This window comes from Ranitomeya variabilis, chromosome 1, assembly GCF_051348905.1.
Source record: "Ranitomeya variabilis isolate aRanVar5 chromosome 1, aRanVar5.hap1, whole genome shotgun sequence".
NCBI classification, from domain to species: Eukaryota; Metazoa; Chordata; class Amphibia; order Anura; family Dendrobatidae; genus Ranitomeya; species Ranitomeya variabilis.
The window spans coordinates 303,979,241-304,004,802 of NC_135232.1; the positions used below are offsets into that span (position 1 = coordinate 303,979,241).

The following is a 25,562-nucleotide window of genomic DNA, read 5'->3' on the forward strand; positions in this document are numbered from 1 at the left end:
AAAAAATCCGATTTAAATCAAAAAAATCCGATTTAAATCAAAAAAATCCGATTTAAATCAAAAAAATCCGATTTTTTTTTTTTTGATTTTTTTTAAAAAAACATTGATTTTTATCCACCCTGGTGTCATTAGTGAATGTCCGACATTGTACTGTCAATTGCATTGTCCTCCCAGAGATGAGCTGCTGGCTGATCTCAGCTTTACCTTTCTCATAAAGCACACAGGAGAGTGTTGCTGATTGAGTGCTACTGTGTATGGGGCCATCACAGTAGCCATGAGATGGCTGTTGGCTGAATGGGGCTCAAAGGGACCGGGACTCTGTCGGCATCGAACGACTGTTCAAATCAAGTACAGGCGTTTGGCTCCTCTGTGCATCACCAATAATTTACAATACATTTTCCCACCTACTTGTTACCCTTTCTTTCCACACTCCCTCTTTGATAGCTCTGGCTTCATAGAGGCAGAGATAGAAGTAAACCAAGGATGTGGGAAGGTGTATTTAAATGATTGGCCCCACTGTGAAGAACAGAGTGCTTGTGCTTGGTTTGAACAGTCATTCTGTGCTGACAGACCCATTAATATAAGCAGTTGGGCTAGTAATGTGTTCCTTTTATGGCTTATTTTTCAGGATCAGATGTGACCATTCAAGTCTGAGTTAGAAAAAAATCAACTTATGGAAGCCACCCAATTGTGGTCTGCTTTTCAGATATCTATCTTTTTTTTTTTTTTTAAATTGTGCCACACCGTAAATCACTGATGGCACACTGACACCGGTACTGGTTTTTGCCCTACCGGTATAATAGAGACTTGTAAAGGGGGCTTAAAACTGTTGGATAATTCGGGTATGTTCCGATGTCGTGTTTTCAGAACTTTCTACCACAGAAAATACTCTTAACATGCAAAATAAAGCCATGTTCACGTGTAAGTTCACACTAGGTGTGTTTTTTTAATTTATTTTTTTTGTTTCTGCAGCAAAACCTGATCCCTTGGCAGGAAGAAAGCTGCAGAAAAAAGCTTTTTTGCTGCGGTTTTGGCTTGCTAGATTTCTTATGCATGCTGATAAAGTTTAGTATTGGAAAAAAAAGTGCTATTCTATAGAATCAGGTTTTGGCACAAAAAAATGCAGCAAATCCTGATGCCTGCGTTTTTGGTGCGTTTTTTTTTTTTCTTCACCACCCATTCTTTGCAATGGGTGAAGAAAAACACTGAAAGTGCAAAAAAACATGCAAAGCCCAAAATCCTCATGGCAAAAAAAAAAACCAAGCTGTATACATGAAATTTCTGTAATCAGACTTTGGTAGTGTAAAACACAGCTGAAAATCTGCATATAAAAAAGCTGCAAAAACGCAATGTGTGAACTTAGCCGACTACATTTTTTTTACAAGCTCTATTCAGTTGTGGGAGCCATTGCAGAGATCTGTCTAAGGCCGGTTTCACACGTCAGTGATTCCGGTACGTGAGGTGACAGTTTCCTCACGTACCGGAGACACTGACACACGTAGACCCATAAAAATCAATGCATCTGTGCAGATGTCATTGATTTTTTGCGGACCGTGCCTCCGTGTGCCAAACACGGAGACATGTCAGTGTTCGTGGGAGCGCACGTTTTACACGGACCCAATAGAGTCAATGGGTCTGCGTAAAACACAGACCTCACACGGACATTCTCCGTCTGGGGTCCGTGTGCGTGCAGGAGACAGCGCTACAGTAAGCGCTGTCCCCCCCACATGGTGCTGAAGCCGGTATTCATATCTTCCCTGTAGCAGCGTTTGCTGTAGAGAAAATATGAAGAATAGTGTTAAAAATAAAGATCCATGTGTCCGCCGCCCCCCCACCCCCTGTGCGCCCCCCCCCCCGCTGGTCAGAAAATACTTACCCGCCTCCCTCGCTCCTTCCTGGTCTGGCCGCGGCTTCTCCTGCATGCGGTCACGTGGGGCCGATCATTTACAATCATGAATAGTCGGCTCCGCCCCTATGGGAGGTGGAGCCACATATTCATGACTGTAAATGATCGGCCCCACGTGACCGCCTGCAGGAGAAGCCGCGGCCAGACCAGGAAGCAGCGAGGGAGCGGGTAAGTATTTTCTGACCAGCGGGGGGGCGCACAGGGGGTGGGGGGGCGGCGGACACCTAAATCTTTATTTTTAACACTATTCTTCATATTTTCTCTGCAGCAAACGCTACTGCAGAGAGGATATGAATCGCAGCTTCAGCACCATGCAGAGTGGGTACCACACGCTCCGTGTGGTACCCACTCGCCATACGGGCGGCACACGTGTGCCGCACGTATGGCCTCCGTGAGTTCCCAGGCACACGGACACGGATAACTCCGGTACCGATTTATTCCGGTACCGGAATTATCTGGACGTGTGGGACAGCCCTCATAGATCGGTTTACCTGTCTGCTGAGATTTATCCAGCTTTCCCGTAAGACTATTTAGTTCCTGTAACAAGACTGTGTGCTATTTGCTGACACCACACATAGTCCACTTGTAAAGACCTGTGTTGCTCCGTGCCGGCATGGCACTGCATCCCTGGTTCTCCTCATTATCAGTCACATTGCTTTTTTTGTACAGTCCCTTAAGTGAGTCATTATTCTGGTTTTTATTATTTTTGTCTTATTTCATAGCAATGACATGCTGTAATCTTGAAGGCTTTGGGAGACATAGAACTTTTGCATAGTAAAGTCAGCCTTGCCCTTTTACTCAAATTAGAGCTGAATGCATGCATCCAGAGACCTTGATGATCGCTACGCGGGATTTACTGTAGTGTAAACATGATTCGTGCTGGAACAATTATAACGACTGGTGGAATTTTAGCCATGGAAAATACTGGTATTCTGACAGTCATCTGCTTCCAATCCTGTCATTTGCTGGCTGAGTGAACCCAAGGTGGGTGGGATTCTTAAGACCGCACCAGAGCCAAGAGTCTCACATGTCTAATATGTGGATGTTTTGATGTGGAAGGGTGTCGCACCTGCCTCTTGTCGTCTGAGCAAAAGCATTTACAATGACGTCTGCCCCACCTAAACTACTTCTTGAGGAAGACTATATTTAAACACATTTTTAATTATTTCTTTTTAATGCTTTAAATGGGTTCAGTCACCAAATTTCACAATACAAACTATAAACATTTTTTTAATAATCACTTGGGCCTAGTTCACATTTGTACAGCGCTTTACGCTGAGCACTTATCCAGATTTAACTAGAAACCTTAATTTAAAAAATGTGATCTCAAGGAGTCTGTATGATGGGGCAGACAGTCACCTTTCTCTCGTTTTGGCTTCTGTTCTGGGGTTGGTCTTTTCCTTGCTGCTGAGATCTGACACTGCTCAGTACAAGCTGCCACGTTCAGACTGGGTGAAGATTGAATACACTTGGATTCATGGGATATTTCATTCTATAGCTGGATGCATAAAATGCTCATCTTAACCTTTAATTAGTTTTGTGGTGTCCATTTTACCCCAAGTGAGTTTTTTGTTGTCCTATTTCTGTACATATGGAAGGTAGGTAACGGGAAACACTGCCTCCTCTCTGATTTCTGTATTTACTGTGTAGAGAAAAAGCAGAGCTGAGTTGTGTCATTAGAAAGACTTCCAGATCTCCTCTCACAGCAGTCAGTGTGGGGGGAGGATCAAGGCTGACAGCACTGAGATTTGAGATCTGGAAGTGTTTGTAGTGATGCATAACTCAGCTCTGCTGTATTTCTGCATAGTACCTGCAGAGGTCAGTGAGGAGAAGAGGGAAGAAAATAACACACCCTTCATGAGGTCTGCTTAGGATTGTTCAACCTCATTCTATTCTATGGAATAAGTATATGCTCCTAGAGACAAATCTCTGGTAACGACCAGTTGAACGTTAACATTACTCATTACCTAGACATTACAGGCTAACCTCTCAACAGAGAGGAGAAATGAAACAATAAAAACTGTTTTGCTCATTAATGCAGCCTGTATTCAAACTGATGAAAGATCCTCTGATGACATTTTTTTTATATATATAGTGTCTTTAATTGAATTTTTTTATCCTGTTCCATTTTTTTTTTTTACCAATTTCTTCAGGAACAGCATAATTGTTTCAAACATTACAGAGAGAATCTGCTTCAGCACCTACATAACAGTGCTGATGTTTATCACTGTTCTTGTGTGAATCTTAGGGTGCGTGTCCACTGTCCAGATTACATCCGGATTAGCTGTGGATTGAACGCTGCGTACAACCGCAGCGTCCAGATGTTACAGCATAGTGGAGGGTATTTTATGAAATCCCGTCTCCACTATGCGTGCTAACACGCACCTGGCGGCCCTTTGTTTCCGGACATGCGGCGCGTCTTCTTAGAATCACAGGGCCCTATGATTGGGGTGTGGATATTCCGGATGTGCGGAATCACCGCGCGTTCAGAAGGGGGCGGCGCTTTGGGCGGAGCGAGTTTTCCGCTCTGTCCAAAGCGCCGGCAATCCGGAATGTGGAACCTTTACCCTTTCAGTTTTTACTTGGTGGAATTGGTAGAATAAAACTCATTGGCCAGATGCTATTCTTCTTGTTGTGTGCATATGCCAAGGTCATCGGGAAGTGAGAAGCAGGGTTAGTGGTGACATAACACAGAATCCACCATTCATATGTGATCAGCTGGGTATATAGGTAACACACCTGTCATCCTGTCTATGGTGATAATGAACCAATTGATAACTTCCTGAAAGGACAGGAAGCTGGTATATAAGAAAATAGCCCAGCGGCCAGTGTAAATATTGCAAGACTTTTTTTTTTTTTTTTTTTTTTCTTTTCTGTAACGATATTGATATGAGAAAACATTGCCAAAGCCTTAGATTTGACATGAACAACCTGATTTCAACAATGGGTCATTTCGTTATGCTTTCCCTTTTAAAGACATCATGTATTCAAGCATCTCTATTGTGGCACACAGCGACGTGCGGTTCAGCACTATGGAGTTGCCATATTTGAGATATTCTCTCATAGAAGAAATCAGAGATTACTGCATACAGAAATGATCGGCATAAGCAGTGTCGGGTTTCATCTTTCGTTGTGGTTTGGTTGATGTCTTGAAGTCAATACTGATTTCTTTGTTGCAGATTTTGATGCATGTGGTTAATTGTACATTTTTTTTTTTTTTTTTAATAAGCAAATATGTATGTATGTCTTTATTTTGTCATGAATCCTTATACCAATATTAGAGGAGATGAATGGGCTGATGCTTTCTTTTGTGTGGAGCCGGTTTACTGGTTGCCCTGGGTTTTAACTCTTTAGTGACGAGGCCAAACTTTTGAATTCTGACCAGTGTCCCTTTATGTGGTAATAACTCTGGACTGCTTCAACAAATCCCAATGATTTTGAGTTTTTTTTTCGTGGCACATTGTAATTTATGATGTTATATTTAGGTCGATATGTTTTGTGTTTATTTATGAAAAATATCAGAAATTTGACAGAAATGTGAGAAAATTTTCAAACTTTGAATGATTATCCCTTTAATCCAGATAGTCACACCACAGAAAAACATTAATATATAACATTTCCCACAGGCGTGCTTTTACATCAGCACTATTTGTAAAATGTTGTTATATTTTGTTAGCATTTTAGGAGGTTTAAAATTGTAGCAGTAATTTTTTCATTTTTTTTTTTTTTCAAGGACATTTACAAAATTAATATTTTTGAAGGACCTATTCGGGTTTGAAGTGACTTTTGGGGGTCCTATATATTGGAAACCCCCCAAAAGTGATACTATTTTAAAAGCGGCACCACCCTAACATATTGAAAACCTCTGTCAGGTTGTTTATTAACCCTTCAGGTGCTGTTCAGGAATGAATGCAAGGTGACATGACAGAAATGAAAAAGTGTATTTTTACCATCTAAATGCCTCTAACTTCTGAACAAGCCGCTGTAGCCGTCAGACTCTGAGGTCCTTTTTTGGCCATGAATTGCCATGGCTAACATCAGGGCCACACAATCATGATCTCAGGGTGCCAATGGGGTTAAAGAAGAAGCCCCCACGCTCTTTTAACCATTTATATGATGTAGTCACTATTGACAGCAGCATCTAAGGGGTTAAACAGATTTACACGTTGCAAACACTGATCGTGGCTGATGCAGCAAATTATCAGCTATAGTGTACAGCCGACAGCTGCTGGATTGTCACCTGTATGGGGATGCTAATCTCTCTCAGGTCAGTACAAAGACGTATTGGTAGTCATTAAGGGGTTAAGTAAATATCTTTAAATTTAACACTGAGATACTTTTCAGAAGATTTACCCTTTGCCCTCTACAGGTATGTCTGAAACATTCTTGTACCCTGTTGACATAGCAAGTGTAACATCATAGTGTTCTGTATAAGCATACTTGGCTTGTACTGTCCTGACTTGTCCAAGTATGCTGTCTGGATGCATGTGAAATACACTTTTGGAATTGAAAAATAGGAATATCCAGCTTGTCAAAAAAAAATAAAAAAGGCAATGACATTTGAAGGTAACTTTTTACAGTAAAGTTAAATCGTATCGGAAGTTTCTTAACCCTTTAACGACTGCCGATACGCCTTTTAACGGTGGCAGTTAAGGCTACTTATTCCTCGGCGACGCTTTTTGCCGAGGAGACACGTCACCCACATGAAGCAAGCAGGAGGACGCGTATCGTAAGAAGATAGGAGGCGCCGGACCGAAGACCAGCGACGTCCATTGGACCGCCCCGCAGGTGAGTATAATAGTTATTTTTCTTTTACAGCTCAAATCGGGGGGCTTATATACACCATTATAGAGTGTTGTATATAAGCCCTGAAAGGTGATGGCCGTATCTTTTTGGCCAAACCTGGTGACAGGTTCACCTTAAAGAACAACCATGAGATGGATTTCATCAACCAAGGTATAATTTTAATCAGTATAAAGGCGCCGACCTGATGCTGTGTGTAGCTTACTGTGCACGATCCTGCTGACAGGTTCCCTTTTAGGCTATGTACACACTTGCGGATTTTGTTGCGGATCCACAGCATTTTTTCCTTGCAGATTTGCACCAAATCCGCAAAGGGTAGCTCAAGCAATGTTAATCAATGGGAATCCAGAATTAGTGTGCACATGCTGTGGAAAATTCCACACTGATTCTCCACGTTTTTATTTCCGCAGCATGTCAATTCTTTTTGCGGATCTGCAGCGTTTCTGCACCCATTGACTTACATTGAGTCAGTTAAATCCACAGCTAAACTGCAGGTGTAAAAAGGTCTGTGGATTTGTGTGCCAAAAATGCTGCGGGAATGAGGAAGAGTGTGTGGGCAGGGACTGTGTGAGCGGATAATATGTGCGGGTCTGTCTGTGTGTGTGTGTGTGTGTGTAGCCAGGCATCGTCTGATGGGACTACTACCCAATCCGGCTATGTCTGCTGTCACATATAACAGTGACCGCTTGAGCCGATGATGGGATAGTAGTCTCATCATCTGGCGACTGTGTTCAATTGTAAAACAAAAAAAACACATTCATATTCAACATTCATTCAAACACCTAATCTCCAACGCCCGTATCTCCTGCAACAAAAATAAAATAATAAACCAATATATACTCCCTGTCCGCCGTAGTCCATTTAATAACGAGTGTCCCACGATCTCACGTGTAGAACAGTCACATCGGGAGATGTGACCGCTCTACACGGCTCCGGTGATACAGGAGGTGATATCTCCCGTAGTGTATCACTGGACCACCGTGAGTTCACCGGAGTTGGTGCTATCGCTTGCGGCACCGCTGCTTGAGAAAATTCTCACACAGCGGTGGTGTGAGATCACGAACTCCGGTGAACTCTGTGATGCACTGCAGGAGCGATTACCTCTGGTCAGTGTATCGCCGGAGGCCGGGTAGAGCAGTCAAATCTCCCGATGTGACTGTTCTACACGTGAGATCGTCGTGGGACACTCAGTAAATGGACTATGGCAGACAGGGAGTATTTGTGTGGTTCATTTATATTTCAGGAGATTGAGGGAGTCGGGCATTTGGCGATGCAGTAAGTATGGTAAATTAAGATCAATAAAGAAGTCTGTGTGATTATTTCAAATAAAGGACTTAATTCTTGCTGTGTCTTTATTTACCATATAATTATAGGATTCGTAATGGATAGGGCTCTTATTGATGCTTCTCCAATACTAATCTGTGGGCTTGATGTCACCTGACAATACAAAGTTGATATCAGCCCCACAGATATTACCTGACTTGCCACCGCTACAGGGCAAGTAGGAAGAGCGAGGCTAAGTGCCAGAATTGGTGCATCTATAAGATGCACCATTTCTGGGGTGGCTAATCGCTGATGGTTTTTAGTCTTGGGGGGTGCCAATATACATGGCCCCTTCCCAGGCTATTAATATCAGCCCACAGCTGTCTGCCTAGCCTTTGCTGGTTCGTTTTTATAGGGGTACCCCATGTCAGTTGTTTTTTTCTGGGGGTTCCCCTGTAAACTAGCCAGTAAAGGCTAAGCAAACATATGTGAGCTGATAATAGCTTGGGAACCTTTATGGCTATTGGCTCTTTGCCAGAATATTAACATCAGCCCTCAGCCGTTGTTTTCCCTATGCTGGATATGAAAATTACGCGGGAGTCCACGCAATTTAATTTTAAAAAAAAAATTAAATTAAAGATTGCATTTCACGCAAATTTTGTCTTTTATTTAACTCTTTATGTACTGTTTTATTAATGAGGGTATATATTTTATTTTATTTGAACATGGTATGTAATGATATTATGGTCTTCAATGGAGAATGTAAAGAGAGGTTGGACAAGGAATTGACATAACAAATCTTTTTTTTTTTTTTTTTTTAAATATATCTTTATTTAGCTTGCAAATCCGCAGACAAATCTGCATGAAAATCCACATCAAATCCGCAACAAATAACGCACAGAATTTCAACTGCGTTTTCTGCCAAGAGAGGCAGAATGCATGCAGAATTTTACAAAAGCAAATCTGCAACGTGCGCACATACCCTTAAGGCTTGGAAACAAGTCTCAGCCTTGTGGAAAGTTAAGCTATGTGCAAATTTGAAGATAAATCGATATTTATTGTAGATGCTGAGCAATAGTGAAATACTCAGCAATGATATGTGGGCAGCATGGTAAGGATGCCATGGTTCTGTATGAATCTATAACCCCAATGCACTTTTTGCTTTTCATCTCCCAACCTATCCTTCAATGCACTGACAGCTGGTGGCTATTGTTCTAACTTGATATTTTTCCACTGAATTTGAAGGAAATGTCAAAACATGAAAATTGCTCAAAGCAGTTTTTACAGCAACTGCTTAATATATAATGTTCAAGCTCAGAAGATTTCTCCAGAAGTGATCTTTCCACCATGCTGTCCTCGCCAGAGCAAACTACAAGCATGTTCATCTTTGACTGGTTTTCAGAGTCTTGATCTTTGATCAGTGTTGTGAAGGCCATCTGCCAGAAAGGGAAGAAGACTGCAGGTTCAACCATTAGCAGCTCCATATATTGCAAAGTGCTAAAGCAAAGGAAGCATGGCATGAAATGCTAATTTTCCCCTTGTAATGCCCCCATCTTTACAAAATATTTAGTCACTTCCCTATCTTAAATCCACATCCTCTGCTGTTCCCGAAAGGAAATGTATCGTGAAGTTCGTATCACTCCAATATAATTACCAAACACAATCCAACTTCTGTGTTATATCATACGACATTGCCTCTTTTTCCACAAATATACATATGCTTAAAATCCAGTGGAATTCTTTAGAGGATCAAACATGGCCAGCCTTGATTTCAAGACCTCACAAATAAGCCTTCAGTTGATATGTCACAATGTAAAGATAAAGGAAGTTTTTGACAGGGTTTAAAGGGGATCAAAATTATGCAAAGTATTCATCATACAAAGGGAAATATATTTGAACATGGAATCTCAATACCTGTGCAGTAATTTAAATAGAATAAAAAAGGAAATATACATTTTTGCATACAGAAACAAATATTTGCACCAGACACTACCAGATACCTGTAATGCCCTATTGAAATGCCCAATACTGATACTACCTGAGGAGGTTGGTACCCTAAGGAGGCGAGATATAGCGCCCCCTCTCGACTGTGGCTCTCACTAACTTGCACAAATGTTGCCCCCTCATTATACCTGATTTATACAGGCAAGCAGTGAAATAAGGGAACAAATAGACATTGATAGTTCCTACTATTGAAAGATTATATGTAATCAAACTCCTACAGATATCGTCATACCCCTAAGGCCTCTTTCACACTTCTGTATTTCAGCTCCCGTCGAGATACGTCGATTTTTGAGAATGCAGGACCCTGCATTTTCTCATAGACTTGTATTAGCGACTGATTGTGACGGTACCTTTAGGTTCAAGATCCTTATCTCTATTCCGCTTGCATTGTGTGTACATGTATTATAACCCACCAATGAGCTACGATATGAGGGAAAAAGCTGTAATGGATTAGGGACAAATTAAAAATGTCACATCCCATAAACTTAACAGGGAGCAATGCACAATACTATGTAAGAGACTTGGTTTTGAACCCACAAACCCATTTAACTGTTTCAACTAGGTCAAAGATCTTAATATTTTGGGACACATTCTTAAATGGAGGCTTTTTTTTTTTTTTTTCCTTTCAGTACCATAATTGGGAAATGTCATCGACTGGGACTATTGAACGACGACCTTGAATTATCAGGCACTTCTTGAAAAAGGGAGGGGTCAAGGGTCTATTTACTGGTCTCAAGAGGTGGAGCACTTGACCAGATCTTCCTCTACTAGTTTTATAAACCGCAATCCTCAATGTATTTCCAACCTACCTGTGGAAGAGTCTTTGGTGCTGACTGATTGATTGATTGATTGATTGACTTTGACTTGTTTTTTTTTTTTTGTTTTTTTTTCTTCATTCAAGTGGGAGGGCAATCTTGTCCTGTTAGACCACTCAAAATATCTGATGTCGCTATTTCCTAGATGACCCCCAACATGTATAAGAACCTTCTTCCGACTGACCCAACATCTGTGTGTACTAGGAACCTTGTGGATATTTTGGACACGGCCAAAGAGAAACAGCTAATTTCTAATATAAATTCACCAAAAACACCAACTATTCCCACTATCTTTCTTTATCATAGATCTGCAAGGGCCTCACGAAACAAAATATTGCATCCCTTTGTCACCTCACTCTCATCGTATGTCCTAGATGCATCACATCTGCTTACGTTATTGGAGGGAGTTACTATAGAGGAGAGTACAGTTTTGGCATCCATTGATGTGGAGGCCCTCTATAGTAGTATCCCACACAAACCAGAACTTTTGGTGGTTTAACACTTCTTGAAAACCAGTGCAGTGGGATGTTTTGAACATAATACATTTTTCGGTAAACTCCTCCTCTATAGTCTGACACATTGCTTCTTTTTCGGTGGGACGTAATTCCACTAGCTCATGCGTACAGCAATTGGGAATACCTGTTCGAAGACATACACAAATTTATTCCTGGGCTGGTGGATGAAACTGTGGTCTTTGGGGAGGAGGGTATGTTGTGACATCTGTTTGTCAGCCTCTGGGCCACATACATGGACGATATCCTGTTATCTGGCCCAGAGTCTGGCTTTTTCCCTCAACATCAATGCATTGGGTCTGAGATTCACTTTTGAATGTCATAGACAGAGTATTACATTTTTAGACCTAGCCATTATGAGGGAGAAGGATGGTAATATTGGAAATCCATAGAATAGCCTTTTAAAATGGGATAGTCACCACTCGCTGCCCCTCAAAAAGGGAAAACCCAAAGGCCAGTTTCTCCACCTCAGAAAGAACTGCTCAAAAAGTGTTCAAAATGCAAGCTGATGACCTCTATTGGAGATTGAGACGGGCTATCCACACCAGGTCCTTGATGCATCCTATTCCTTTGCTCTGAATAAAGGACTGTCCTTTCCAACCAAAAAGAAAAATGGGATACTAACATCACTAGAATGATCTGGACATATGACAATCAAGCAGATGGGGTGGAATCGCCTTTCTCTCACTGTGCTAAATTTGCTCCAGACTGCAGTTTAGCAGGTGTGAATTGGGGCATGGTCGCATATACCATACATTTATCTTACCAGCAGATGTGCCGTTTCCACTCAATAGTATTTTCTGAAGTATTTTGACCTCATGTGAATCAAAACCACATGGTATTTAGTGCTTATTGTTTTGTTTTTTTCTTTTGCTTTTTCCATGGTTTTACCCAGTTTGCCACTTCAATGAGGGAAAACCACAGCATTAAAAAGCATGTGAAAACTTTCATATGAAATGATGACATGCATTTTTTTTCTGGTCCGCCACTACATTAGAGTATATACTCTTGGCTTTTTCTACAGATTGAATGTATACTTGTGGACGTCTCCAAAGCAGTGGGCACAATCCTAGCATTAGTAAAGTTAAATGTAATGCACTGATTATTTTGATTTAGAACACATTCTAGAATAGTTTAGCATTAATGAAAATAAATATAGCAATGTGTATGATTCTCAGATAAAAGGTTTTCCTTTTATTGTAACAAGTCCCAGAGCCACTGACGACTAAAAGGCTTCTCTTGTAAAATATTAAGATTTGTGAGTCCTCAGTGGTTGATTCCTTTTTAATGGTTAACTGTAAAGATGGTAACAAATTGCAATCTTCGAGACCACTCTCTTCTTGTGTTCACCCTAGAGAAAGCAGCGTCATGCTATAAACTGAACCTGGACATAAAAGGGGAATGATTTCCCGGAGTGGATTACTGATTTTGTGTGGGTACTGAGTGGCTGTTACCGAAGATGGTAATCTTTCAAAGAACAGTGTGTGGCTGAAACCTATTTTTGGGTTTAGAAATGTGTTTGAATGTTAATCATCTTGTACATATAACAAACTGCTGTGTTCCTTTGGCATTTTATAGTATCCTATGGTGCTGGAGAATAATGTAGCTGAAAACTGCTTTTCAGGAGATGCAGCAGTGTGGTATCCCTTTCTCAAGCATGTAAATATGTTGCAAATATCCCAAGCCAGGAATGCTCACCAGACCGAACAGTGCTTTAGTTATGTGGCTATCTGGACAGCATGGACTCTTGAGGAATAATTTTTCATAATCCTCTGCTGTCCTGCTTTTTTTTTTTTTTGTCTTCCTTCCATTGTCTTTACTAATTAGAATAGTATCTCCATAATGGCTGACACAATTGATCAATTATCTGATGTGATAACGAATGATAAACATAAGCGTTTGTTTCTTTCTGGCAGTGTAGAGGTTACTCTTTGCTTGCATCTATGCGGTTGAACTGTTGCCAGCCCTAATTGGCTGTGTACCAGTGGCAGACGCTTCCTTTATTCTTTTCTTGAAGTCTCTGCAGATCTGATGTCACTACTGCTCGGTCATAGAAAGAACAGTGTCTAGAAATGCTAGATGTTTGCAATACATTTACGTTTGGTTTCCTATAAAATATTGCACCCTAGCTTAAGACGGCTCTATGGAAATATAATACACCTAGAACTCTCTGCCTACGCTCCTGATTTGTGGCGATTTCTGATTTTTCTTCTCTTGCTTGGATAAAATTCCCTTTGTGTACTAGGAATTAAGGTTACACTGTTTCCCAATCTGCGGTTATGCTATGATTTAGAGCAAATCCTACTGTAGTGTGTATGGCTACAAAGACACTAGAAGACATGGCCTAGATTCACCAAAGATTTTACACCCCCAAAAAAGTGGCATAAAAGCTTTGAAAAGTAGCAAAATTTTGTCACAATTTGAAGTCGTGCCAACATTTTGTACCTTTTAATATTTTCCCAACTCAGATGAAATGGTCAGAGCTGGCAAGGGGGCATGACGGGGGAAGTGGATCCATGGCAAGTTGTGGAGAGCCCTACCTCAGAAATCTCACTGCAGTCCCTGACTGGAATAAGACTTATTGGATGTTGCACGGTGCATGCCACTTGTGAGACACCCCAGATTCATGAAGGGGCATGCAGAGCTTCATGAATCAGGAGCGCCTGACACCACCCCACGCTCTCTCATCAAGATTGGTGAGAAAACTGCAGATTTTTGATGAATTGGGGCTAAAGGCTTGACACATCAAGACCTGTGGTGTTCTCCCCAGCCTTGATGAGGAGATGGTATAAAGTCATACTCTCCTGATCCATGAAGAGGGGTATGGCTCCTCATGATCTCGGAGAGCTGGACGAGTGACGTACACCTTTGCATGTGCCTCATCACAAATCCTACTCCAGCCCCCACATGAGTAAGATTTGTGATGTAGTGAACGCTGTAGCTTGATGAATTTGAAGAGCCGTGGTCACCACAACTCTGCTCACTGTCTGAGTTGGCGCCAAAACGTTGCATAATCTTAGTGCAGTGGCCCATTACGCCAGTATTATGCAATGTTTTTAAAACCAGATCAGCAAGGGACCCATATAAAAACCAAAGTAATGGGCCCAACTCACATATCATATATTTTTTTTTTTTGAAGATGTAATCCATCAAAGCTACTCAACACTGCAGTCGTATCCTTGACATAGGAAGGCAGCATCGTCACCAGTGGTTTTAGAAAAAAAATCTATAATCTGACAAGCGGTTTCACATATTTACTCATTCCCTGACATGAAAGGCCTACCCGGGGATCAATGGGGTCTTTGTGCACTTTTGGAATCAAATAAAACGTTGGTAAACGTGGCTTTGCCTGGAGTATTGTATCCATACTTTTTTGGGGGATAATGTTTTCTTCATATGCTTTGACTATTATGTCCACAAGCTCCTGCTGGAAGGCTGTTACAGGGTTGAAAGTGAGTTCTTTAATGCCCTATCCTTCTGTTTATTGACAGGGAATTTTGGGTTACAAGGTGAGACCTACCCACAGGCCGCCCCAAAGCACAAACCTGTTCCTCATCATAAAGCCTGTCTATGCTTCAAGGCGGCCTGTGGACATGTCTTTCCTTGGTTTCTCTAGCTTTAAAGCAGGAAGATAAGACTCTACCTACAGTCCCACCCCGAACCACGAGCATTTCATTAACGGAAAACGTCTAACACTGATTACACAAGAATCACAAGTTGGATTTCTTTATCCCAAATATCATTTTCATCAGTGTAACCGCACCAACCTGACAGTGTCTGTAGTGTCCTTAGCGAAATCCTGCTGACAAGTTCGCTTTAAAGAAGGTTTTAGTTAATCAGCGCATCTCATGTTTGCAGCTGTTATTCGGCTTCACGTGAAATAAGCTGTTTGGGGCACCTTAAAGGGGTTGTCCCATAGACATCATATATTGCCAATCCACAGGATGGATGAAAATGTCTGATAGGTCTTTGACCCCTGCCAATATAAAGAGTGGAGGTCCCAAAATCCTCTGTTATGTTCACTGTATGCAGGAATGGTGGTGACAATTGCCCACTGCTTCTCCATTCATACAGCGGACTTTGGACCACTATTTTTTGGGATAAATGGAGGATTGTTAGCAGTTGAATTCCCAGCAGTCGTAAACGTATGATGATCGATGTTTCTAGGACAAACCTGTTGGCGATTAGGAGCTTTCTTGATCTTTGAACCCGTTTTTTTCCCCTTAATCTTTAGTTTTGGAATTGCTTTAATCCTGCCTTTTCACTTCCTAAATCCATACTTGGAAAAGTAATATTTTTCCTTTTCATATACTCTGAATTTTAAAGGTACAGGCTTACTGGCCCATGTATGTGTACAGGTTTAGCGACACATATATGTATCTACAGTAATGAGTAATATTTTATTTTACCTGATTAGCAGAGCATCCAGAATTATAAAAAATACAATAGGTGGATAAAAAAAAAAAAAAAATCGAGTGAATTTCTCGCCCAGAAAAGTCCACAAATGCTCACTGTTCACATGACTGTAATTTAGAGTTCTGCTAACTTGCTGTCAACGAGAAGGGTGGCAGCAGCTGACAGGAGACATTGACTGGAAATTTTTAATTTGAGTAATCGCCTACTTTAATGATGGAGCTGTTACTGCTTCAACCTCACCCAAAGGTTACTCAAATTTAGCTTTGTAACTCTTTGCCTTGCAGGTAAGCTTTCATAGAACACCGTGCTTACTTTAATGAGCCATGTTAGAATTGGTAGTACAGTGTACAAGATGACAGATAAACAATTTGTACTCCAAAAACACCGGCCAATCCCCAAGTTGTGTATGCATTGTATATATACTGACATCATTATTTCCCTTTTTTGTCCGTTTACAGAAGCGATGAGGCGTGTGGTTCGACAAAGTAAATTCCGGCATGTCTTTGGGCAGGCTGTGAAGAACGATCAGTGCTACGATGACATCAGAGTTTCCCGTGTTACCTGGGATAGCTCCTTCTGTGCTGTTAACCCCAAATTCGTTGCCATAATAATAGAAGCCAGCGGTGGTGGAGCTTTCCTGGTGCTGCCATTACAAAAGGTAATTTAAAGGAACTTTTTGCGTTTCCAATTTGTAGCTGTGTTTTTTCACCCTAGGATGCATGCTTGTTGCTTCCAATTTGAGTTATATGCTTACAGTAAGTGATATCAGAACTTATTTTAGGCCAAATTGTCTTAACAGAAAATCTAGTAACAAAAACAAATAGGTGATTAATATTACATCACCGCTTGTCTGTTGTGCCGCCACCAATTCCAAAATACGATCAGAGGACTATTGAACATTAAAAGTTTTTGTGACTATAATGGCACTTTTGAACTAGTGATGGCACATGAGTTCTGATGTGTACGTGGAAGCAGGTCTAACAATCATACCAGTCTTTTTTACTTGTATTTAAATTAAGACCTGCATGCTCTTTAGATGGATGTCGGCTGAATAATCGTTTGAGTGACCTCTATCTGTTCCGACTCCTCCATGCACAGGAATCCTTGGTCCCCCCATATACACTAGGGTCTCAAACTGCATTCCTCTAGGGCCGCAAACCATGCGTGTTTTCAAGATTTCCTTCTCATTGCACAAGGTGCTGTAATCATTATGTGTGCAGGTGGTAAAATGATCACCTGTGCAATACCAGGAAATCCGGAAAACATGACCTGTTTGTGGCCCTTGAGGAATGCAGTTTGAGACCTCTGCACTAGACTATCGCCAGATTCTGGCGGGTTTGGTGGCCTTCAGTCTGTGTATGATCTTTACAGTTGCAGCATTCGGGCTACTAGCCCATGTGGTCATCTGTGGAGAAGATGCATTTAGTTGTTTTTCTTGGTTTATACAGTTTCTTTTTATATGAACAGAAGAACCTTCATACGCCTTAACGAGAAATCTTTTATTTTGGCTGGATTGGCTTAATAGTGCGCTTGTCTTAAACTCCTGCACATAAACTTTGAAGACCTCACCTTTTGTGTGCTTTGATGTGTGTAACCTTGTCTGACAATGAGCTTCTTTGTTTGGCAGGATGGGTTTATTTCCCCTTACCAAAATGTCAGCATTCTTGCACTTATTTCTATTGTAAAATGACTTGTTTATACGTACAGTGTTTTTTGAGCCTTTTTAAATGACTGTTCAAACAAAGCATATATGCTCTGTGGACCTTTTTTACCTGGCCAAGCATTTCAGTACACCTTTCCGCCTACTTGTTTTCCATTTATCTCTGCCTACTCCCTCTTCCTTGATTGACTTCCATGGCTTTACAAGAGTCGGATAAGGCTATGTGCCCACGTTGCAGAATGTATGCAGAATTTTCCTCATCAATACCAGACTCCCCTGTCAGGAAATCCGCTTGTGTTTTTCAAGCATTGTTTTTTTTTTTTTGTTTGTTTGTTTTTTTTCATACGTCCAAATACAATTCTATAGCAGCAAAATTGTAGCTTTTCCGCAAAATTAATGAGCATGTTGCGTTTCCGCAGCGGGAAAAAACGCAGCATGGGCACAACAATTGCGGACTGCCATAAAATGGGATGCTTTATGTAAGCGTCTTTTAAGCGTTTCCGCAGCGGAAAAACATGGAATAAACTATTTAAAAGTGCAACGTCGGAAGGTAAGAAAAAAAAAAAATATATATATAATATATATATCTATATCTATCATGTGTTGTGTAAGCGTACTGATTTTTGGGAGACCTTCACAGTGCATGGGCAGAAGGTTATGCCTTGACAGCCTCTTCCTGTCTGGGTGCACATGAACTGGAACTAACAGTGTCCAAAAGTGATGCATGTTCGCTGTGCCCGAAGCGCTGCTGTCTATTGGACACAGGTAACTCCGCGTGTGTTCACTGAACTGTGCGTAGACTAGTGTTTCTGCAAGAGAACTTGGCATGCTGCAGTCTTGAAAGATGCACTGCATGTCAGTCTCTGCTGGTGATCCGCAGGCGATAGTGGACACATCGTGGACATGGGATTTCTAGAAATTGCATCCACTATGCTGCCACAGATGAGCACTGCAGTTTGGACGCTGCATAAATACGCAATGCCAAACCCGCAGCAATTACTGATCGAGGGCTCATACCCTTAAACCTCCATTAAAGCTGTCATTGACTTGCCTATTTCTGGAACACATGGGATTTCATGCACCCATAGAATTTAGGTTGTCGTAGTTATGGAATACACTTATGCCAAGGTTTAGATGGGGAGAGAGAGAGAGAGGAGTGATAAGATGAGCCAACCTAGTTTCTAATATTACCCCCCCCCCCTCCCCCCCTTCCCAAATCACACATGTAATCCATAAAACTAAAGAAGTTAGATGATGGCCTTCTGGAGTTGGATCACAAATCAATAATGTGCAGGACGAGCTTTTAGCTCTTTTCCCAGGAGTCCTTTCGATATGGCGTGTAGCACAGGCACATAGCACAGTTGTGCCTCCTGGGCTTGTTGATTCAGCCCTGCCCTGATATTACCACAGCACTGGGAATGTTATCCTCCCTGCTTCCTAGTTGGTGACTTAAAGGTACACCATCACTAAAGTCTGATTCTTAGAAAAGCGGAGTGTGTTGGTATAGTGGCTAATATCGCATATGGCCATACCTGTAAGGGGACGTAGAATAGTGCAGACATTCTGTGCCGTGTCAAAATGATTAGTTACATCTATTTTACATCAATTGCGTGATTATCATCTCCTATAAATTAACATTATTTGCATGTAATCAACTAATGAAAATGTGTTTCATCATTTGTAAAGGGTGAAAAATGGTTACATGCACATACAATTGGTAGCCAATTTGTAGTCCGATTATGTAATTGCAATATAGGTGTTTCCACTTTTTTTTTTTTTTTTTTTCCCCCAATACAGAATGTATTTTCACTAAATGCTCAATCTAAAAATTGCCTACATAAATGAGGGAAATATAAATTCCCTTTTGACTATCAAAGCCGCTGGGTCTCCACAGCCCTTTTTATTGATCCTTGTCCCCTTGCCATCTGCATGTTGCCCCTAGATTTCCTGGAAGGTTATATACGGTAATTGAGTTCTTGCTGTATTGTGTTGGGGTAAAACATTTCCTGCCTCATCTTTATATAGAAAACAGGATATGTGCACGGAAAGGAAAATATAGAAGTGGAATTGCTGGCACAGCAAACTGCCATTGCTATGGCATGTAAGTATAGCTTTGCAGATTCATTGAAAGGAGAACTGCTGATATTCTATCACACACTTTTGTTTTTATTAAATTCTAACTTGGATGTTACAATTTTTGTCATCCTAGCAAAATATTCTGGCACAATAAATCCCTGCTATTCTCAGCAAGAAATACCCTTTCATGTCTTCACATTGCTATAGTACAGATTCTTATAATACTGAGCACATAACCTGTTATTGTATATTGATGTACGCCAGTGAGCCTCTGCTGTTCACAACCGCGCCACAAGTGTCGGACAAAACCGCTGCATAGAGGTTAATTTGGTCTGTAACTTGCGTATTGGCTTGGTCATATAGTGGATCCACCACAGTGCTATGGTTTGGTTTCTATTCTACACTGCTCATAAAGGGAACACTTAAACAACGGAATATAACTCCAAGTAAATCAAACTTTTGTGAAATCAAACTGTCCACTTAGGAAGCAACACTGTTTGACAATCTATTCCGTTTACACAACAGCATGTGAAATTGACAACAGATGGAAATTATTGGCAATTATCAAGACACACTCAATAAAGGAGTGATTCTGCAGGTGGGTACCACAGACCACATCTCAATACCAATGCTTTCTGGTTGATGTTTTGGTCACTTTTGAATGTTGGTTGTGCTTTCACACTCGTGGTAGCAAGAGACGGCCTCTACAACCCACACAAGTGGCTCAGGTAGTGCAGCTCATCCAGGATGGCACATCAATGCGAGCTGTGGCAAGAAGGTTTGCTGTGTCTGTCAGCGTAGTGTCCAGAGGCGCTACCAGGAAACAGGCCAGTACACTAGGACAGAGGTCCCCAACCTTTTTTGCACCAGGGACCGGCTTGAAGCAAGACCAGTTTTCCATGGCCCGGTGGGGGTGGGGCAGGGGCGGGGCTTTGGTCATATGGGGGTGGGGTTATGGAGGGATGGAGCTTAGTGCATACTTATCATATAATTATGACATTTATAATGAGAATGTGATTCAACTTACCATAGGTTCAGAATGAGTGGGAGCACCATGCTTGTTTCCCTGGTGCTCTGCACCATTATTGCCCCATAGCTGTGCCATATAGTGCTCTGCACCATTATTGCCCCATAGCTGTGCCATACAGTGCTCTGCACCGTTTATTATTGCCCCATAGCTGTGCCATACAGTGCTCTGCACCGTTTATTATTGCCCCATAGCTGTGCCATACAGTGCTCTGCACCGTTCATAATTGCCCCATAGCTGTGCCATATAGTGCTCTGCACCGTTCATAATTGCCCCATAGCTGTGCCATATAGTGCTCTGCACCATTATTGCCCCATAGCTGTGCCATACAGTGCTCTGCACCATTATTGCCCCATAGCTGTGCCGTATAGTGCTCTGCACCATTATTGCCCCATAGCTGTGCTATACAGTGCTCTGCACCGTTCATTATTGCCCCATAGCTGTGCCATGTAGTGCTCTGCACCATTCATTATTGCCCCATAGCTGTGCCGTATAGTGCTCTGCACCATTATTGCCCCATAGCTGTGCCATACAGTGCTCTGCACCATTATTGCCCCATAGCTGTGCCATACAGTGCTCTGCACCATTATTGCCCCATAGCTGTGCCATATAGTGCTCTGCACCATTATTGCCCCATAGCTGTGCCATACAGTGCTCTGCACCATTATTGCCCCATAGCTGTGCCATACAGTGCTCTGCACCATTATTGCCCCATAGCTGTGCCATATAGTGCTCTGCACCATTATTGCCCCATAGCTGTGCCATATAGTGCTCTTCACCATTATTGCCCCATAGCTGTGCCATATAGTGCTCTTCACCATTATTGCCCCATAGCTGTGCCATATAGTGCTCTGCACCATTATTGCCCCATAGCTGTGCCATATAGTGCTCTGCACCATTACTGCCCCATAGCTGTGCCATATAGTGCTCTGCACCGTCCATTATTGCCCCATAGCTGTGCTGCTGCTGCAATAAAAATAATAAAACACATACTCACCTCTCTTGCTTGCAGCTCCTCGGCGCCATCTTCCCGGCGTCTCTCTGCACTGACTGATCAGGCAGAGGGCGCCGCGCACACTATATGCGTCATCGCGCCCTCTGACCTGCACAGTCAGTGCGGAGAGACGCTGGGAAGATGGAGACAGCGCCCGGCGTGTGGAACGAGGATAGGTGAATATGCGATACTTACCTGCTCCCGGCGTCCCGCTCGTTCCCCCGGACAGCTGGTCTCCGGGTGCCGCAGCCTCTTCCTCTGTCAGCGGTCACCGGCACCGCTGATTAGAGAAATGAATAGGCGGCTCCGCCCCTATGGGAGGTGGAGCAGCCTATTAATTTCTCTAATGAGCGGTCCCACGTGACCGCTGAACAGGGGGTTGGGGACCTCTGCACTAGGAGACGTGGAGGGGGCCGTAGGAGGGCAACAACTAAGCAGCAGGACCGCTACCTCAGCCTTTGTGCAAGGAGGAACAGGAGGAGCACTGCCAGAGAACTGCAAAATGACCTCCAGCAGGCCACAAATGTGCATGTGTCTGCACAAACTGTTAGAAACGGGCTCCATGAGGATGGTCTGAGTGCCTGATGTCCACAGATGGGGGTTGTGCTCACAGCCCAACACTGTGCAGGACGCTTGGTATTTGCCACAGAACACCAAGATTGGCAAATTCGCCACTGGCGCCCTGTGCTCTTCACAGATGAAAGCAGGTTCACCCTGATTACATGTGTCAGAGGAGTCTGGAGACACCGTGGAGAGTGATCTGCTGCCTGTAACATCCGTCAGCATGACCGGCTTGGCAGTGGTTCAGTATGGTGTGGGGTGGCATTTCTTTGGAGGGCCGCACAGGCCTCCATGTGCTCGCCAGAAGTAGCCTGACTGTCATTAGGTACCGAGATGAGATCCTCAGACCTCTTGTGAGGCCATGTGCTGGGTTCCTCTTAATGCAGGACAATGCCAGACCTCATGTGGCAAGATGAAGGCATTGAAGCTATGGACTGGCCCGCCCGTTCCCCATAATCCGATTGAACACATCTGGGAAATCATGTCTCGCACCATCCACCAACATCACGTTGCACCCCAGACTGTCCTGGAATTGGCGGATGCTTTAGTCCAGGTCTGGGAGGAGATTCCTCAGGAGACCATCCGCCGCCTCATCAGGAGCATGAGCAGGTGTTGTAGGGAGGTCATATAGGCTCGTGGAGGCCACATGCACTACTGAGCATCATTTCCTTGTCTTGAGGCATTTCCTCTGAAGTTGGATCAGCCTGTAACTTCATTTTCCACTTTGATTTTGAGCACCATTCCAACTCCAGACCTCCGTGGGATATTAGTTGTGATTTACGTTGATCATTTTTAGGTTTTATTGTTCTCAACACACTCCAAAATGTAATGAATAAAGATTTACAACTGGAATATTTCATTCAGTGATATCTAGGATGTGGGATTTTAGTGTTCCCTTTTTTTTTTTTTTTTTGAGCAGTGTATATAGGTTGTGCAGGTTCAGAAAGAATGCTGTCTTCTAAAAATGCCAAACTGCCCAAGAATTGTGCCATGTATTGCAGCTCAGGTCCATTGACGTAAATGGGACAGATGTAATGCTTTACACAACCTGTATACAGGTGTCACTACTTTTTTTTTTTTTTTTTTCCCCCAATAAAATTCATTGGCTCTCCTAATCCTTTTCAACTCTTAAAAGGTTATTCCCATGTCAGCCTTTTAGGGCCGTAATTGAAATGACTGCCACCAGAGACATGCATAACTTACATGGAAAGGAATGGGAGTTACAGAAATGCCATAGCAAAGCGAACAATGCTATACACGCAATTCCCTGGTGGTCAAAACTGCCTAGCTCTCCTAAGCTTTCACTGTACCTAATTTTCTATGAATTTTACAGAAATAGTATAGCACAGCTCTGCTGTTATTCTTGCATCATCTCTGATGGCCGACACTTGGAAGCAGTTATTCCCTTCTTGCCCATGAATGACAGAGCTGGTAATAGCCCTTTAAGATAAAGTTGAACAACCTTTTATGTTCTGATGGGTCAAATTTGAAGGAGTGAAATAATCCTAAAGTGTATTACAGCTTAGAATATTATTAGCACATCAACTAATTATGCCATAAATGTCAGATGTTGGTTGCATTGCCAGGTCTCCCAGTTATAGGGAGAAGAGGGTCCCTCTCTACACTGCTACTCCAGAAGAGGCCACACAATCTCACCACTGCGAGACAACCACTGTTCCACTTCTCCCACAATGAAGATAGTGGCGCATGGCCAGCTGGTGTGCCCCACCGGAGTTGGAACAACCCCTCCTATTCTGCCATTATATATAGCTACACAGGGGCCTAGTCCCAAAACATGCCTCTATCTATCACGTAGAAGATTTTCGAGCAGCCACAAAGCACAAGTTAAGTGTTTACAATGTGGCCCCTTTGTCCCAGGTTGTGGGGGGACGCCACACTTCATAGAGGCGCCATAGCGGGGCACATGGATGAATCCTGCTGTGTACATGAGTCCTGCAGAAATAATTCAAAGAATGGATTTTAACTATTTGCTTGCTTCTATATTTTTACTCTTTGGAGATTTTCTATTTTGTAGAACAGTGCCACTATATCTCTACCAAGGACTGCAGCCTGACCGTGCCCCATTATGTGCTTACTAGCTCCTGCTTTCCTAGTTGCCATCTGTTTTCATTACTAGTTTATTTAGGGATGTACAGTGTGTAATCAAGTGCAATTCAAACGGGAAACAAGAAAACCTTGGATCCATGTAACTTTGTGATTCCTACTCCACATTTCAATCCTAGTGTGGCTACAGAAAATGCATGACAAGATTCCTATTCTACAGTGCTAGAAAAGCAGAGTGCCTTTACCATGTTTCCCTGGAGGTAAAGAGTTAACAAAGCATGCTGCTGTGTGGATGCCTACAATGCACACACCCTGCTGTCATCATGGCAGGAGACAATTCAGCCAATGAGCAAGCTGTGCAGGAAGCAGGGATTGTCAGGGTTCAAATCATCCATGGCCTTATATGGTAACATTTACTGTGTGGGCTCAGGGAGTGCTGGAGAGCTGGGCTGGGAGGAGGCAGCACTGGGAGCAGCCCTGCCTCTGTCATCACTGCTCTGCATAGCTGATCAGTCCCATGTAGGAAGTGCATGCTGCTCTGATCCCTGGCCTTCTAAGCACTGGTTATTTACAGCTTACTGTCGCACACTGTTGGCTTATTTGTACATTAAGGTTAATGCAACATTGCCATTTCCCCACCTTTTCTGTCCTTTCTCTTTGACAAACAGGGATCCTGTGTTCTACTTATCCACCGCTCATGAAAGCAGTGAAATTACACAAATGTCATAATCTCTTTACAGAAATGTTATAATTGGGTGTAATAGTGCATTTATGTGATTCTTTAATTTGCGGTTAAACATTCATTAACTCTTCATGTTAATACCTTGATGTATTTCCACTAAATATTACTATCTAATATATAAAGGTGTGTGTGTGTATGTGTGTATGTCCGGGATTGGCATCTGCACCGTCGCAGCTACAGCCACAAAATTTTGCACAGCCACACGTCTGGACCCCGAGAGCGTCATAGGCTATGTTGTGAGGTGAAATTTTAACCCCTGCGCATTCCAATTCGCCAAACAATTTTGCCCCTATCTACATAATAGGGGGAAAAGTGTTGGAGGCAAATTGACAGCTGCCAGATGTGAACAAGGGGGACTTAAAGAATGCGAGCGATGGCGCCAACGAGTATATACCGTACAGTTGCTAAGGTGGGGCCCCGACATGGAATACTCGCCACACATGGGGATATGAACACACACACAAAATGCGCCACACACTACCACATGCTTGAACACGTATACCACCCTCCGCACACATTTCACCACACATACACCAACCTCGCCACATAAGTCGAAACTCAAAAGTCGCCACTCAAAACTCACCACGCGCAAAATTCGCCACATGCAAAACTAGGCTCACACAAAACTCGCCACACGTGCAAAACTCACCTCATGGAAAACTCCCCACACGCAAAACTTGAACATGCGGCAAAATTGCCACATGCACAAAAGTTGCAAC

At 42.6% G+C, this 25,562-nt stretch overlaps 1 protein-coding gene across 2 annotated transcripts in view; it reads left to right on the forward strand.

Annotated features, from left to right (window-relative positions):
• The window catches only part of CORO1C (coronin 1C), a 116,996-nt gene that overhangs the window by 23,309 nt on the left and 68,125 nt on the right, over positions 1–25,562 (forward strand). For both annotated transcript variants that reach the window (XM_077296176.1, XM_077296186.1), the window contains exon 2: positions 16,178–16,377. In XM_077296176.1, the coding sequence (XP_077152291.1) occupies positions 16,178–16,377 (200 nt within the window). The remainder of the gene's footprint in view (positions 1–16,177; positions 16,378–25,562) is intronic.